Raw genomic sequence first — 14113 nt, forward strand, 5'->3', positions numbered from 1 at the left:
AAGAAAATACAAGAGAGAATGTGAGGTTTTTGTTGGACAAAATTGCCCTCGGTTCTTCCCTAGTAATTTACAATATTTTTCATTGTCTTTATCTTCTTTGCCTTTTTTATTTTACATATATATTTGCTTTCTTGTGTTTTGTCCATTTCTTTTATTCTCTTTTTTATTATTTATTTATAGAACTGTGTTGGTGTTGGTTTATATACGTGTGTGTCGTGTTTTGGATCAAGACTTGTGCTCTTTTTTAGGAGGTGTCTATATACCAGTTTTATTTATTTATAAGAAGTGTTACTTTTTGTTTTAGTTAAGAGGGACATAATTATCAATTTATACCAATTTTATTTATTTATTTTACTTTTCCATCATTCCAACCAAGCACATATAAAAGAAAACTCCAATTTTTTTATCCTCTCCTCATTTTCTACCCTCCCACATTTTCACTTCTTCAGTCTTCAACTAAACGGACCCTAAAATCACCAAAACTATGTAGGGAAGCAATAGATCTAGGAGAGAAAGCACATACCTGCAGTAGCTAAGAGGAAGAATCCACCTTAGTGTTAGAACTCCAGCTTTGAAATCCAAACCATTAGATTCGGACCATTCTGTGCTAGATTTGGACCGGGGCCACCCCCTAAGGGAATTTGAGGGTGGCTTAATTGTCAACCAACGAATGAGACGCAACCACATAGGATCGACTTGAGACTCTTGAAGGAGACGGTGAAAACTGCCACCAAAGGACAAAAAAAGGTCTTCAAAAGAGCAGAATAGCCCGCGAAAGAGGTAGAGAGAGGCTCACATCAGAGCAGAGTTCACAACGGAGGCAAACTCCACTTCCCTAGGATCTTGAACCATAAAGAGTATCGGATTTGGCTTACAAGATTGAACATACCGTGAAAAAGGTTTGATTTATTCTTATTGACAAAGATAAGAGGTCTATTTTGCCTCAATTATAAAGAACAACATTCCCTCAATTTCCTCAAGCCATCTGCTGTGGTTGCAACAAGATTAAAAAAGTATGCCGTTGACAAAGAGTCATTAGAAAATTCTTTATGAGAATCCACAAACAGCTTCATTGAATCCAGGCTTGAAGACAATTGCAATCTCTTTAGGTTTAGGCCCCAACTTGAGCCAAACCAGTCTAGCCATATCGCACCCCTTGAACACATGCTTCAATTTCATTTTTCCAAGCCACACAGCATGCGGACTTTGTCCCTTGTTCCACAAAAATAGTTTCAATCTCTTTGTGAAATTTGCATCCCCACAACTTCTTCCAAATGCCTTGATTTTCTCTATTAAATTCTTCTCCATGATCTATCCAGGAAGCCGACTTAACTGTAGACTTGCTCGATCATTCCTTAATCCAAGTCACCTTGTTAGATCTATTAGACGCTTGGATTTTCTTGCTTACTGCAATTGACTCCTCATCAAACAAGTCTTGCAATTTTTTTAGTTATCCCTATGACCTGTAGTTTGTTAGATTGGACACCACCATTGGAGCATGCCTTACATCTTCAATAAATTCATTGCTTATACCAATACTTTAATCTACTCCATTGAAGGTACTGGCAAAACTCTTCATTTTCCAACTCCCACCACCATAGACTTGATCAAATCTTCTATGTTTTTGTGCCAGGAAGGTTTACTGGACTCATAAACCCACTTAAAGTTCTTCAAGATGTTCTCAATCTCATCTGGGTCTATTAGCCACCTTTGATATCCCTACTGGAATCTATCTATATAAATTTTCCTTCTCCTCACTATAGTAGCCAGATGGAAAAAAAAAGGGTATTTCTATCCCCCTCCTCAAGCCAGAGTTTCATAGCCTTCTACTTTCATCAAGCTCCATTTGCAAATGGGCTTCAAGATTCAAATTTGGAGCTGTTGGTTCTACCTTTTGACAAGCATCCAACATCTTTGTTATTTCACTTATCCTTAATTGACATCATTCAAAAATCTCCTTTTTCCACTTTCTCAAAACTTTTCTAGTATCATGAATTTTCCTCATGAGCTAGAATGTCGTTTAGCTAAGAACTGTGCTGCTTCATGCATGTCTGACAACTTCCAAGTTACTAGGATCTCAAGCCCATGACATCATTTAAGGTTTAGGGTAAGTTTGGTTCAGCTTTTTGAAATTGGGCTTTTTGAAAAAGTGGGGTTTTCAAAAAGTGCGGTATGAAACTGAGTTTTTTGAAAAAACTGAGTATTTGGTAAAAACTGTTAAAAAGTGTTTTTTGAAAAAGCTGAGTATTTGGTTAGCACTTATAAAAGTAGAGGTTTGAGTTATAAATTATTAAAAAGGACAATATGTATATATATATATATATATAAGAGAATTCTCTGTTTTAATAATCTCTCTTAATGCAAGTTATGGACACAACATTTTTACAAAAAATTCACAATAAAGTCTATATAACAAGTTGTTAATGGTAGATAAAAAAATAATAATGTCACTAGTGGGTTCAAATGAAAACCAATAACAACGTATTGTGTAAAATTTATTATGAAATTATTATGAAAATATTGTGTCAATAACACTATTTTTTTTTTCCTAAAGAAAATAGCACTCATTTAAAAAGTCCAGAGATACAATAAAACGTGACAATATTTTCACAATACTATTTGTTTCTAGTTTTTATCGATCCTAGTCTAATAAAAGATTTGATACCTCAACTATTGTGAAACTTTTTTGATAATTTGTTGTGTCCTAATACAGTTGTAGTTTTCATTTTGTAAATTTCCTTGCATGGACATGTATCCCACTCTACCTTTTACTTTTATTTATTTATTTATTTACTTTTTTTTTTCTAACAACATGTTTCCTTTCACCCTTATCTTCTTCCACCTTAATATTCTCCCATCCACTTTTATCTTCTTTCTGCTTCTCATTTTCTCTAATTTCATCAAACAACTTCCAAGAACCAAACCGAACTCCTCTCAAATTTGTCATCCAACCTCGTGCATGCCAATTAAAAATCAATTAAGGTGAGTCAATTTTTCTCAATTTCACCCAAAACCAACTCCTCTCTTTCTCTCTATAATCCCAAAACCAAATTGGAAGTGAGATCAGATGTTGAGATTTGAGAGTGAGATCAGCAGCAAGGAGAGGACCTTTGTAGCAGCACGGAGAGGCTCGTTCTGTAGTAGAGCAAAGAGATGAAAGGAATCTAGCGTGAGGTGAGCTCCAGAGAGGTGTTATCATTTGATTTATCAAAGGGTAAAATTGGGTTTTTAATGAAATATTTGGGCAGTTTGGTAATTGAACACTGCCTCCAATGATAATATTTATGAAATGCGCATTGGCTTTTGCAAAAGGCTCTAAAGAGCTACCCAGTCTTAAAGTGGACTTCCTTTACATTTCAAATGCGACTTTTTAGAAGAAGCAGCTTTTAAAACCTTACCAAACGCGCATAAAAATTTTTTGGTTTCAAAAAGCGCTTTTTGTCATCTGAAAGTGCAAACAAACAGGCACTTGACCACATCTCAACCAGTTGTTTGCTTCTATAATTTTAATTTCAAACCTAGCCCTCCATAACAGGCTAGACCTCCTCTTAAGCTTGGGAGTTCACACAGAAACTTCTATAGAAATCCAATGTCCTTCTTAGTCTCTCAACTCTCTCCTCATTAGCCTTCTTTGATAAAGATACCTATATAAAATCTAAAAGCTGAATTGTAGCATTTACTGGACTGAAATGCTACATCAATGTAGCATTTCAGTCCAGTTCGGTACAATTAGGTCCACTTGGTCCATTCGGTCCAATGCGGTCCACTTCGGTCTATTTTGGTCCATATGATCCATTTCCGTACACTTTTGCCTATTCAGTCTACTACGGTCCACTTTAGCCCATTTTAGTCCATTCAATATATTTTGGTCTACCTTGGTCCATTTTGGTCTATTCGGTTCACGTTGGTCCATTTGATCTAATTCGGTCTATTTGGTACAATTTAGTCCATTTTGGTCCATTCAATCTAGTTTGATCTTGGACTAGTTGGGTATTAAATTGATTTTATTTGTAGGTTGCCTTTTCGGTTTTGGACTCAAAAATTCATTTTTTTCCTTAACTTTTGGGTTGAAAGTATGAAATTTTATTCTATTTGGGCCAAATTCTTTAGTTTTGTACTAAAAAATGCAAACAAAATAGGTATTAGAAATTAGAGATATGGGCCATAAAAAAATAAATAAAAATGATAGATTTCAAAAGATTACCTTAAAATACAAGTTTCAATAATATAGGCATTAACGCATTATACTTATACTTGGAAAGAAAAAAAATGCTACAGTTTTAGAATGATACAATAATTTAAACTTAATGTAACATATTACATGTGTGATGTGCTCCACAGAGTGATGGTGTATATATATATTTTAAAATATTTTTGGATATATTCAAATTGGTCAACTGATTATAGTATATATATATTTTTTAAAGAGTCATTTTAATAACATCTTCTCCATTTATATAAAACAATATCATAATTATGTAATTTAAATATTTTTATTAAATTACGTTTATATTGTTGTTAAATGAAAAATACATTATATAAAACTTATAAAAATAAAAAATACTTTAAAATAACACATGTACTATTTAGTCTATAAATTTTACATTATATTCTTTTAAAATAACTAGCTTGTAATCTCATGCAAATGTATGAATATACTTAAAGATATACAATAAGATGCATAATATAATTCATATATATAATTTAAATACTATTGATAGTCATTTTTATATTTTGTTTACTCTTTAAAAAATTTTGTAAGGATATTATTATGTATAAAATGTAAATTGTCTATGTTTTTTTTAAAAAAAAATTATTGTGAAGCACTTTTTTATTTTTTATGATTCATTTATTCTATACTCCTTGGTTTTTGTACTTAATAACTCATTTGGATGAATATTTATGATGTGGTCCCACATTTGATTCTAAAATTAAGAAATAAAACTCTTCAAGAATAATAATTTAGGACACATGACATAAAATTGAAATTCTAATTTGGAATTTAAATTTGAATTTTTCTTAGTTTCACCTATTATTATATATATAAATTATATTACATTTTCCCACGTATCACGTGGGTTTGCGACTAGTATATTATAAACTTCTAAGTGCAACTAAGAACTTTGAGAGCCCTCCCCAACTTTCAACCATTCTACGCTAATGGTTGTTGAGAAGATAATTGCCTTTGAAATATGTGTTCTTAGGCCGAAAAACGAATTGTGGGTAAAACAGTAGATTTCGAATATATCTTTACTTTAAAGTGAGAGCAATATGGAATTTATTTATCTTAGCTGTGACTTTAATTTACTAACCAAGGTTGCCCATCACCAGATTCACCACAGATATATGTTGATAACAAATAACACCCAAGGAGATATATAGCTTTATATCCCAATTGAACTGAAGAGTCCTTTGGCCTATGGATTCTTGTAGCTCATGAACGAATTGAAGATCATTAACAAAATTATTCAATCGTGTAAGGAGGTGGAAATGATCGGTGTTGGTAACCAAAGAGCCTTACGCTATGCCTTGAGGGAGATGGAAAATGCATCACATGACTGAGTTTACACTAAAGTTGGTAATGTTAGAAGAGGGGTGATAAGAATTCAACGAATTTTACTACATAAAATTAATATGTCACTAATCATAAAAAAGTAATTTTAACATTTTTGTTGTTGTTGTTGATAATTTGACAGTTGGGTACTAGGAATGATTAGTTTGTAAATATATATAATAAAATTTATAGTATTCTTAATTTTGTTTTGTTTGGAACCTTGGATTGAATCAAAGTTGGCGGCAATACTAGCTTAATGGGTCACCTTCTTCTTTAGGTGATTATGGTAGAGGTAAGAGAAGGAGAGGCAGAGGAGGAGAATCTTACAAAGATTGACATGAATTTTCTTTTTATTTATTTAAAATCTTTAGATTATTTATGTGCCACACGTCATTTAGTAAAATAAAAGTAAGAGAGAATGAAAGGATTTTACAAGGGAGGGGAGTCGAACCCTTAAAACTGAATGCTCAAGTGTCAATGAATAATAGTTTAATTGCCACTTGGTAATTGGATAAAAGATGAAGTTGTGGGTTCAAGACCCTACTAAATGTGTATGTAACATTGTAATTTTTTTTTTGGAGGATGTATGTAAACATTGTAATTAATATAAAAAAAGTATGAATTCTTAGGCAATACTTTCCCTAATTATGCTTAACTTTTATCGAACTGTAAATTGTGTCACTTTATCTTAAAATTAATTAGTGATGAGTTAGAGAAATACACTAATTTTTTATGGCATTCAATATTGCACTTTACAGGCTTATTTTAGAGCCGTCGTTGAAAACCGGATTGTGGCCTCAGGTTCCTAGCAACTTCCAAACACATTATCAATATATATTCCACACTTTGAAGTCAGTGGTCTCAGAAAATCAATGTAGGGCTTTCAACATTAAAAAGTACCTTTCAAATGACTATCATTCTAGTATTAAATATGGACTAGCCTTCGTTTGTACGTTTAACTTAAGGTGATGCTAGGGGTATCATGTATCTAGACCATTTTGTGGCACGTACTTGAGCATCTTTATTCTACTATAATTAAATGCACCAGTTCGAAATGACAAAAAGAAATGGTTTTTGGATGGAAAGCAACTGAATTTGGCTGCCAATTAAAACCATTTCAAAGGTCATTGGACCCAATTACAATAAAATCTTTTATACTTTCAAAGTCTTACTAAGATGGAGCCGCCTGTGTCCAGTACAACCAACAAATGCAGACAGTAATGTTGAGAGTATTTTGTTGTTCATATTATTATAAGATGAGTTTACAACAACATTAATTAAAAAGTGTAAACATCAAAGACATTGCAGCTAGGGCATGCATCTAATCCATTAACTGAATGAAATTGGTCCAACCTAACGCAACCCGAGGTCTTGGATTGTGTTGGAATTTTTTTGAGCTTCAAAGTGGGGTCGGATACTTGGACTGATAGTTTTTTCAATTCATTTAATTCAGCTTGACTCAAACATTATACAAATGCATTTTCTTATTCTTATAATAACTTTTTAGTTTGATTTATTTTGGTATATGGAGAAAAAAAAAGTTTTGATGAATTTGGACATTTGGAATATAACTAAGACATTTTAGGAATTGTAGTAATTCATTAAAAAATGGGTTTACATTGCCGATGAAAAACCAATTTTTTACAAGATATGAAACATTTAAGCCCAACTCAACCCATGTGGATTGGGTAGGGTTGGGAATTTCTTAACTTGACAAGATCTAGTTGGGTTGTAAAAACTATCCAACCCATCTTAAACTGATCCGTACACACCCCTAATTGTAACATAATTTATATACTTCAATTAGACAATTAATGTTATCCTATAATTCATTCCATGCATTCATGTCAATACCTAGGAGAATATTTCTTCATCAAAGTAGAGGTGGTAGGTAGGTGGGTCAGGATGAATTCTATTTATTTATTTATTTTTGGTAGATATAATGAATTTAAACTTATGACGTCTGTTTTATGATAATTATTTTTTAGTATTAGGCTAAGAAAATTATTAATTTTTGGTATAAGCAAGGTTTGAATCCAGGTCTTTTATTCAACGTAAATAAATTTCACATATTGAGCTAATTAGAATCCACTGGTCCCGATGAATTCTTGTTTGCTTCAGAATTGCAAATCAAAGCTTAACTCTATGAGTTAGCAGAACTTATCAACCACTTATTTTCAAGAGTAATACTCCACTATACAACATTTTTTTTACAACTTCTAATATGATATGTTGTGATTAGAGCAATATCATTTTCTCTTGGGTCCATCATTGACACTATTTTTATTATGTATCAATTGCAATAAGTTATGTTAGCCATTTTGAAAAAAATTGTAAAAAAAATTCTATTTCTATAATTATTATATTTTCAAAATTGAATAACTTTTTTATTTACATTATGCATATGGATTCACTTTATTTAAGCTTATTTGTTGAATATACTTGAGAAAATACAAGGGAAAAGTCCAAAAAGCTCTTTATTTGTTTATTTATTTTTTGGCATTGTGGGGGTGGGGAAGGGGCTTGCCAAACACTGCTCACACCAATATGGCAAGCTAGAATTTAGAACTTCTTATTTGATAAAACACTACATGAATGCACTTACCATTGGATTATCACTTGAACACCAAATTTGCCATTTATAATCTAATTACTTATTGTGGGATTTCTACCCACCACCCACCACCCACAACCTAATATTTGTTTTGCTCAATTTCTGGTTGATAATATGACTCTTTGGAAAATATAGGATAGCTTCTTCAGGTATTGATTGATTCAAATTGATAGATGTGAACTTACAATATCCATTTGTGACTGAGGGTTTTGTTGTTATTGTTGTTGTGATAATTGCTAATGTAGATTGGTTGAAGGAGAAGAAATTTTTTTAATATTTTATGTTGTTTTCTCTTTCCTAGTGGAATTATGATTTATTTGCCTTTTTAAGTTTAATTAAAATCATTTTCCTAGTTGAATTAGGATTTTAATTGTTTTTCTTTTCTTACTTAAATAGTTCATCTTTTCTCAAGTAGAAGTAAGTTTATTATTTATTTTCCTTAAAGGAGTAGGAGAAATTCCATTCCTATAAATAGAAAGTGGATTTTTATTATATGTTGATTAATAAAAGTATATTAGAGAGGTTTTCTCTATTATTTTGCCTACTAGCATATTGTTCTTGTAGAATTTGGATTTCGTGAAAGAGTTGTAGTAATTGTGTGTTACAGATTCTGCTTCTACATCCTTCTCAAAAAAAAAAAAAAAAAAAAATATGCTTCTACATGCCTGGATTAGTTGTTAAATGATTTTAATTGAACTTGAAAAAGAAAATAAATCCTAATTCCACTAAGAAAGAGAAAACAACATAAAATATTAAAATATTTTCTTCTTCTTCAACCAATCTGCATAAATTGCCTAAGGTATTATTGCTGCGTAAAAAACAGAGGAGGATCCTTCCCCTTCAGCCCCTTCACTACAGATTAGAGACTTGGGTGTGAGGTTGATGGAGATGGATCCCTCCAAGTTACAACCAAAAAGGCTTAAGAGTGAGCAAGTACATTATTTAGGTATCAATAACAGAGGCACTATTATATATAGACTACCATAACCCAACAATTCTTCAATTTCCTTCTTCCGTTTTCCATCACAGTAGCAGCAGCAACCACTTCAGGCAGGCTAAAGAAATTTATTCCTCCATTTTTGTGCTACAAAACGCATGCATGACACATATGATTATGCTATTTTCACTTTTTCCTTTCACAAACAGGAGGAGAGGGGGACTTGAACCCAAATTCTCCTACACCTGATAGAATTTGGGCAATACCACTAAATCGCTCGACTCTTGATTATATCATTTTGACTTTGATAGCATCTTAATAAGGATGAATAAAACTTAATCGTCTCATTTTCATAGAAGGGAAGATAGAATTAAAGAAACCAATACACGTGAACCTTATTCTTAACAATTAGACACCTATAAGAAAACCATTAACCTTAAATTTAGAATCTAGATACTCTAGTCTCTTTACAGTGACAGTGATCATGAATAATGTTCAGATTCTCAAATCTTGGATATTTTAGGTTGGTCGGCGATGGAGTTTGCAACAGCTGCAGCTAAAGCAGCGGTAAAATTAGGGTCTTTGGTTAAAGTTGCAACATATTCTTCAATTTTGTTGTAGTTGCTATGGTAGTCTTCCACAAAATTTTGGAATGGTATTCGATTTTCTTGATTTGGCATGGAAAGACTAAGATCAAGGGCGATAGCTGGTTGAAATGGGTTATTATAAGCCATGCATAGAGGAGAGATAACATTAGCTATTGAGCCTGTGTTCACTATATCTGATGAAGATGAAGAGTCCCCAAGAGAACCATGAGCTTCATGGTTGTGCTCCCCATCATAAGTTGCTACAAGAATAGACTTATCTTCCATACATCTTTGTACCTGAAGTGGAAGAAAATTAATAGCATTTAGTTAGACTGTAGTTTTTATTAACTCTGCCATCAAGTCACATTCAAAATCTATATTTTATTCATTTGGATGGAAAGGATTAATAACAATTTATATTTTGTGAATTATAAGTTTTATGGATTACCAACAAATTAGTCAAATTTTGTGTAAATTGAAATACTAATTAATTTTTGAAATTTTTTTATAGATGCGTGTTCCAATAATACACTCTAATAAGTATTTTTTCTAGTCAAATAGTAATTATAGTCAAATAGTTTTGTAATTTTTAAAAGTACGGTTGTTATTTTCTTGATCAGTTCCCTTATCTTGTATACTTTTCTGTCTCCAAAACGACCACTGGTAATAAAATGGATCTAATATAGCAATAATAATCTAACAACTAAACAGTTTCTTGTAGATATGTGATGGAATTTGTAGAGTTCCAATCGAGCGCACCTTCTTTTTGGCTCGGCATATAGGAGCCATGGAACATCTAAAATAAGCTCTAGGTGATTGGTTATCTTTTGTAACCTTCTGCCCATACTTCCTCCATTGGTAGCCATCTTTCACTATCTAACATCCACAATAAATAAATAAATAAATAAATATGAATGAAGACGAATAAATCGATTTTAACAACTGAATTAACATAGAAATAGTAACCATTACACACAAATGTCCATGTTCAAATAAAAAAGACTTACTAGGCTAGTGTCCTTGGAGTCGGTTCTCACAAAGATTTGTCTTGTCTTAGTCTGTATAGGAATCTCAGTCCGTGCTCTCTTCTTTGTTTCATAGATTGAGCCACTTTGAGGTAAATTGATTTCCATTTGTTCTACCTTCATTTCTTGGAGACGGGCTTGAAGGATGTTGCATTTGGTGTTCATGGCGCTAAGCATGAATCTTAGAGTTTCATTCTCTTTTCGCAAACGTTCCAAGTCCTCTTGGAGGGTCTCCACCTGGAGAGAAACATCTTTTCCTTTAAATCTTTTTCCCAAAAACATTAAAAAAAAAAAAAAATCAAAGGTATTTGATGTCTAATATAATTTTTAAGTTTAAACCTTTTTCCTACCTAGAATAAAGTAGATTTAAGCATGTATAGCTTATTTTTCACAAATTTTGAAGGCAAAAACTAACCCCACTATATATCATTGAGCCATCTTCTGTGATCTTAAGTTCACAAAACATGTGTTTATAAAAAAAAAGTTCACAAAACATGTTTCATGTAATTCAAAAAGTGATTTATTTCCTATGCTAAAAGAAACATGGAAAAAATGCCCAAAGCGAGGCAAGGAAAAAAAAAAAAAAATGAAACGTGGAACCCATGGATGTACCTCTAAGTTCTTTATCAGACAAGCATCTAAGATTTTCTGTTGAAAGATCTTATTTTAATCCCCGCCCCCCAAAAAAAAGAAAAAAAAAAAAAAGAAGAAGCAAGTTGAACATGTTTATTCTGTTCAACATGCCCAGGAGAAGGTAAAGCAACAAAAGAAAAATTACCTTTTCTTTGTAGGAGATATGAGGTTCCATGTTGAATGAACTTCGATGATTACTAACTGATTAAGCCTTTGGAAGAAAAAGAAATAAGAGTTGGAGAAGCTCTTATCTATAGTGTAATATAAGTTGTATTCATGCAGTGGTTGGTAGTCTAATTAGGCCTGGTTATATTCAACTTACACTAAGATTAATGAAGACTAACACGGAGGCTGGTCTTGGTTCTTTTAAGAAAAATGTTGAAATCAAATCCATGTGTTAGAAAAAAAAAATAGATTCATGGTATATAAGAACCTTTGAATCATACACAGAACTACGAAACACACACTAAGCATAATTACATCACTATCCATGACGTAAGCCCTGCATTTCTTTCTTCCATTAACTTTTTTTCTTTTCCTTTTATTTTTTGGGTCACGGAAGCATGAAAACAAAATTCAAAGACTCAAGTCTACGTTGGTTGTTGACTCAGTTTCTTTTTCTATTTTGGGTCCCCGGCGAATTAATTTCTCTGTACATAATTGTTTTTTTTTTTTTTGACAGTATTCCTCTGTACATAATTAAAACAAGGAGAAAGGAACTAAAACATAATAAAGCTCACTTAAGATTCTTTAGGAAGTGGAGGTAGATTTTTTTTTTTTTTTTTTTTGTGTAAATTAGAAAGATTTTAAGTGGAGGTAGATTTTTTTTTTTTTTTTTTTTTGTGTAAATTAGAAAGATTTTTTTTTTTGGTGGCAAATTATAATAAAAAAATATTTTGAAATTGTTATCCCCTTTGGTAAATAAGTTGTTAAGAGTTTTTATTTAATTTATAAAAAAAAGAAAGAATTGATAAAGAGGTTTTTAATGTCATAAAAGATAAACAATGGCATAATAAACGTGGATTGTATTTTCATACTTGAACAGTATTATATCAATTATTATTATTATTATTTCTCTCAAGATGTTAGAAATTTGTTTTTCTTGTAACTTTCTCTGACTGCATACCAGCTAGGCCAAATACTACAACAAGTCTACTTATGTCATAAAAAGTCTACTTATTTTTAGTTATAGCTTGATGGTAAGTTATGATTGGTGTACAATTTAAGTGATGTTAATATATATATATATATATATAAAAGAATGATATTTTATAAATCATAATTTTATTATTTCAATAAAATGTAAAAATATTTATAAAATTTATTATGTCTTTTAACATTACTTATCATTTTATGAATGACAAAGTAATCACAAAAACACACGGACGTGCTAGTTGGCTAGGTATTTTACTAATATACTTTCTTTCCTTTTGTTGTTTTTTTACACCTGACATTATTGCGGACTAATAGTCTAATACCCCCAAGGACCAAACTCATTTCTCTTTGATCCTGGCGTGTGTATTCGTTTGTATGTGGTTCAAATGTTGAAATTCTTTATGACCACCATCATCTTAATTGGCTTATCAAAAGTTTCTCAGAGAAAATGGGCAAATGACCCTTTTAAAAAAAAAATCAGCATTTTGTCCATTTTTCCAAACTAATTAGGGAAATGCTCATCTTTTGAAACTCGATTTTCTCAAAATCAAGTTATAAAAAATAAAAAAAATTCCTGAAGCCCTATAGTGGTATTTTAAGGAGTCTATAGTGACGTTTTGTAACTCAATATTCATGAAGTTGAGTTACATGCAATTTTTTTTCTTCTTTTTTTTACCTATAACTTGATTTTATGGAAATCGAGTTACATGAAATTGAGTTACAAAATGCCACTATAAGTTCTTAAAAAGTCATTATAGGCTTCTTAAAAACGCCACTATAAGGCTTAACTCAATTTTAAGAAAATCGATTTTCAAAAGAAGGATATTTTCCTAATTAGTTTGAGAAAGATAGCAAAATACTTGATTTAAAAAAAAAAAAAAAAAAAGCAAAGGCCAATTTTTTCCAAAGTTTCTGTTAATATGATGATTGAATTCTTCCAAGTAAACTGAATAATGGACAAATTAATCTTCAAAACCGGTCAAAAGATAAAGAGTCAGGTAAAAGCACTGAATCACAGGACAATCTCTTAAGCAGATAGAAAATTTGTACCAGAAAAAAACAAAAAATATTATATTTGCTAATAATAATAGTAAGTAGCGGAGGGAATATGGACATCATTTTATTTAATCAAAGGAAGAAAATGCAAATATAGTTAATGTTCACTTTAGATCAAAGATTTTAGAGAAAATTTAACAGATGTTTTAAGGACATTGGTATAGAAAAAGAAAAAAAAAACAATTGTTTTTTTGATATTTTTTTTATTTCTCATGAAATTGATATTAACACTTTTCTAAAATGTTCTATTAACAAATACTCTAAGTTAACTGGACCCAAGATGTGATATTTTAACAGCTGAAGTTAGTTTCAACTTCTGTGCACCGCCTTATTGATGAATCTTCCTTAGTTTCTTGCATCTAAGAAGCCTTCAATTTCTCCATATCTTCGGTAAGAACTAATTTTTCTTAACAATTCATCATTGTATCAATGCATGTGATAATTGATCTATTTTGAGCATTGTGAGGATAAATTTTCACAAAAAAATGAGGCAAACTTAATTAAATGAAAGTATTATGTGGCTTTTATCCTATGACTTTTTATTATTATTAT

The 14113-nt window shown here is 31.3% G+C and overlaps 1 protein-coding gene across 1 annotated transcript; it reads right to left on the reverse strand.

Moving 5' to 3' along the window:
* Positions 1 to 8918: 8918 nt before the first annotated feature.
* On the reverse strand, positions 8919 to 11729 carry LOC112005975 (probable WRKY transcription factor 40). Its single transcript, XM_024038271.2, has 4 exons — positions 11496 to 11729; positions 10700 to 10954; positions 10452 to 10568; positions 8919 to 9989 (listed from the first exon to the last, which is right to left on the reverse strand). Exons 1-4 carry the CDS (start codon positions 11523 to 11525, stop codon positions 9609 to 9611), a joined length of 783 nt encoding a protein of 260 aa, XP_023894039.2. The 5' UTR covers positions 11526 to 11729; the 3' UTR covers positions 8919 to 9608.
* Positions 11730 to 14113: the final 2384 nt, after the last annotated feature.

This window comes from Quercus suber, unplaced genomic scaffold, assembly GCF_002906115.3.
Source record: "Quercus suber isolate HL8 unplaced genomic scaffold, Cork oak 2.0 scaffold_74, whole genome shotgun sequence".
Classification (NCBI taxonomy): domain Eukaryota; kingdom Viridiplantae; phylum Streptophyta; class Magnoliopsida; order Fagales; family Fagaceae; genus Quercus; species Quercus suber.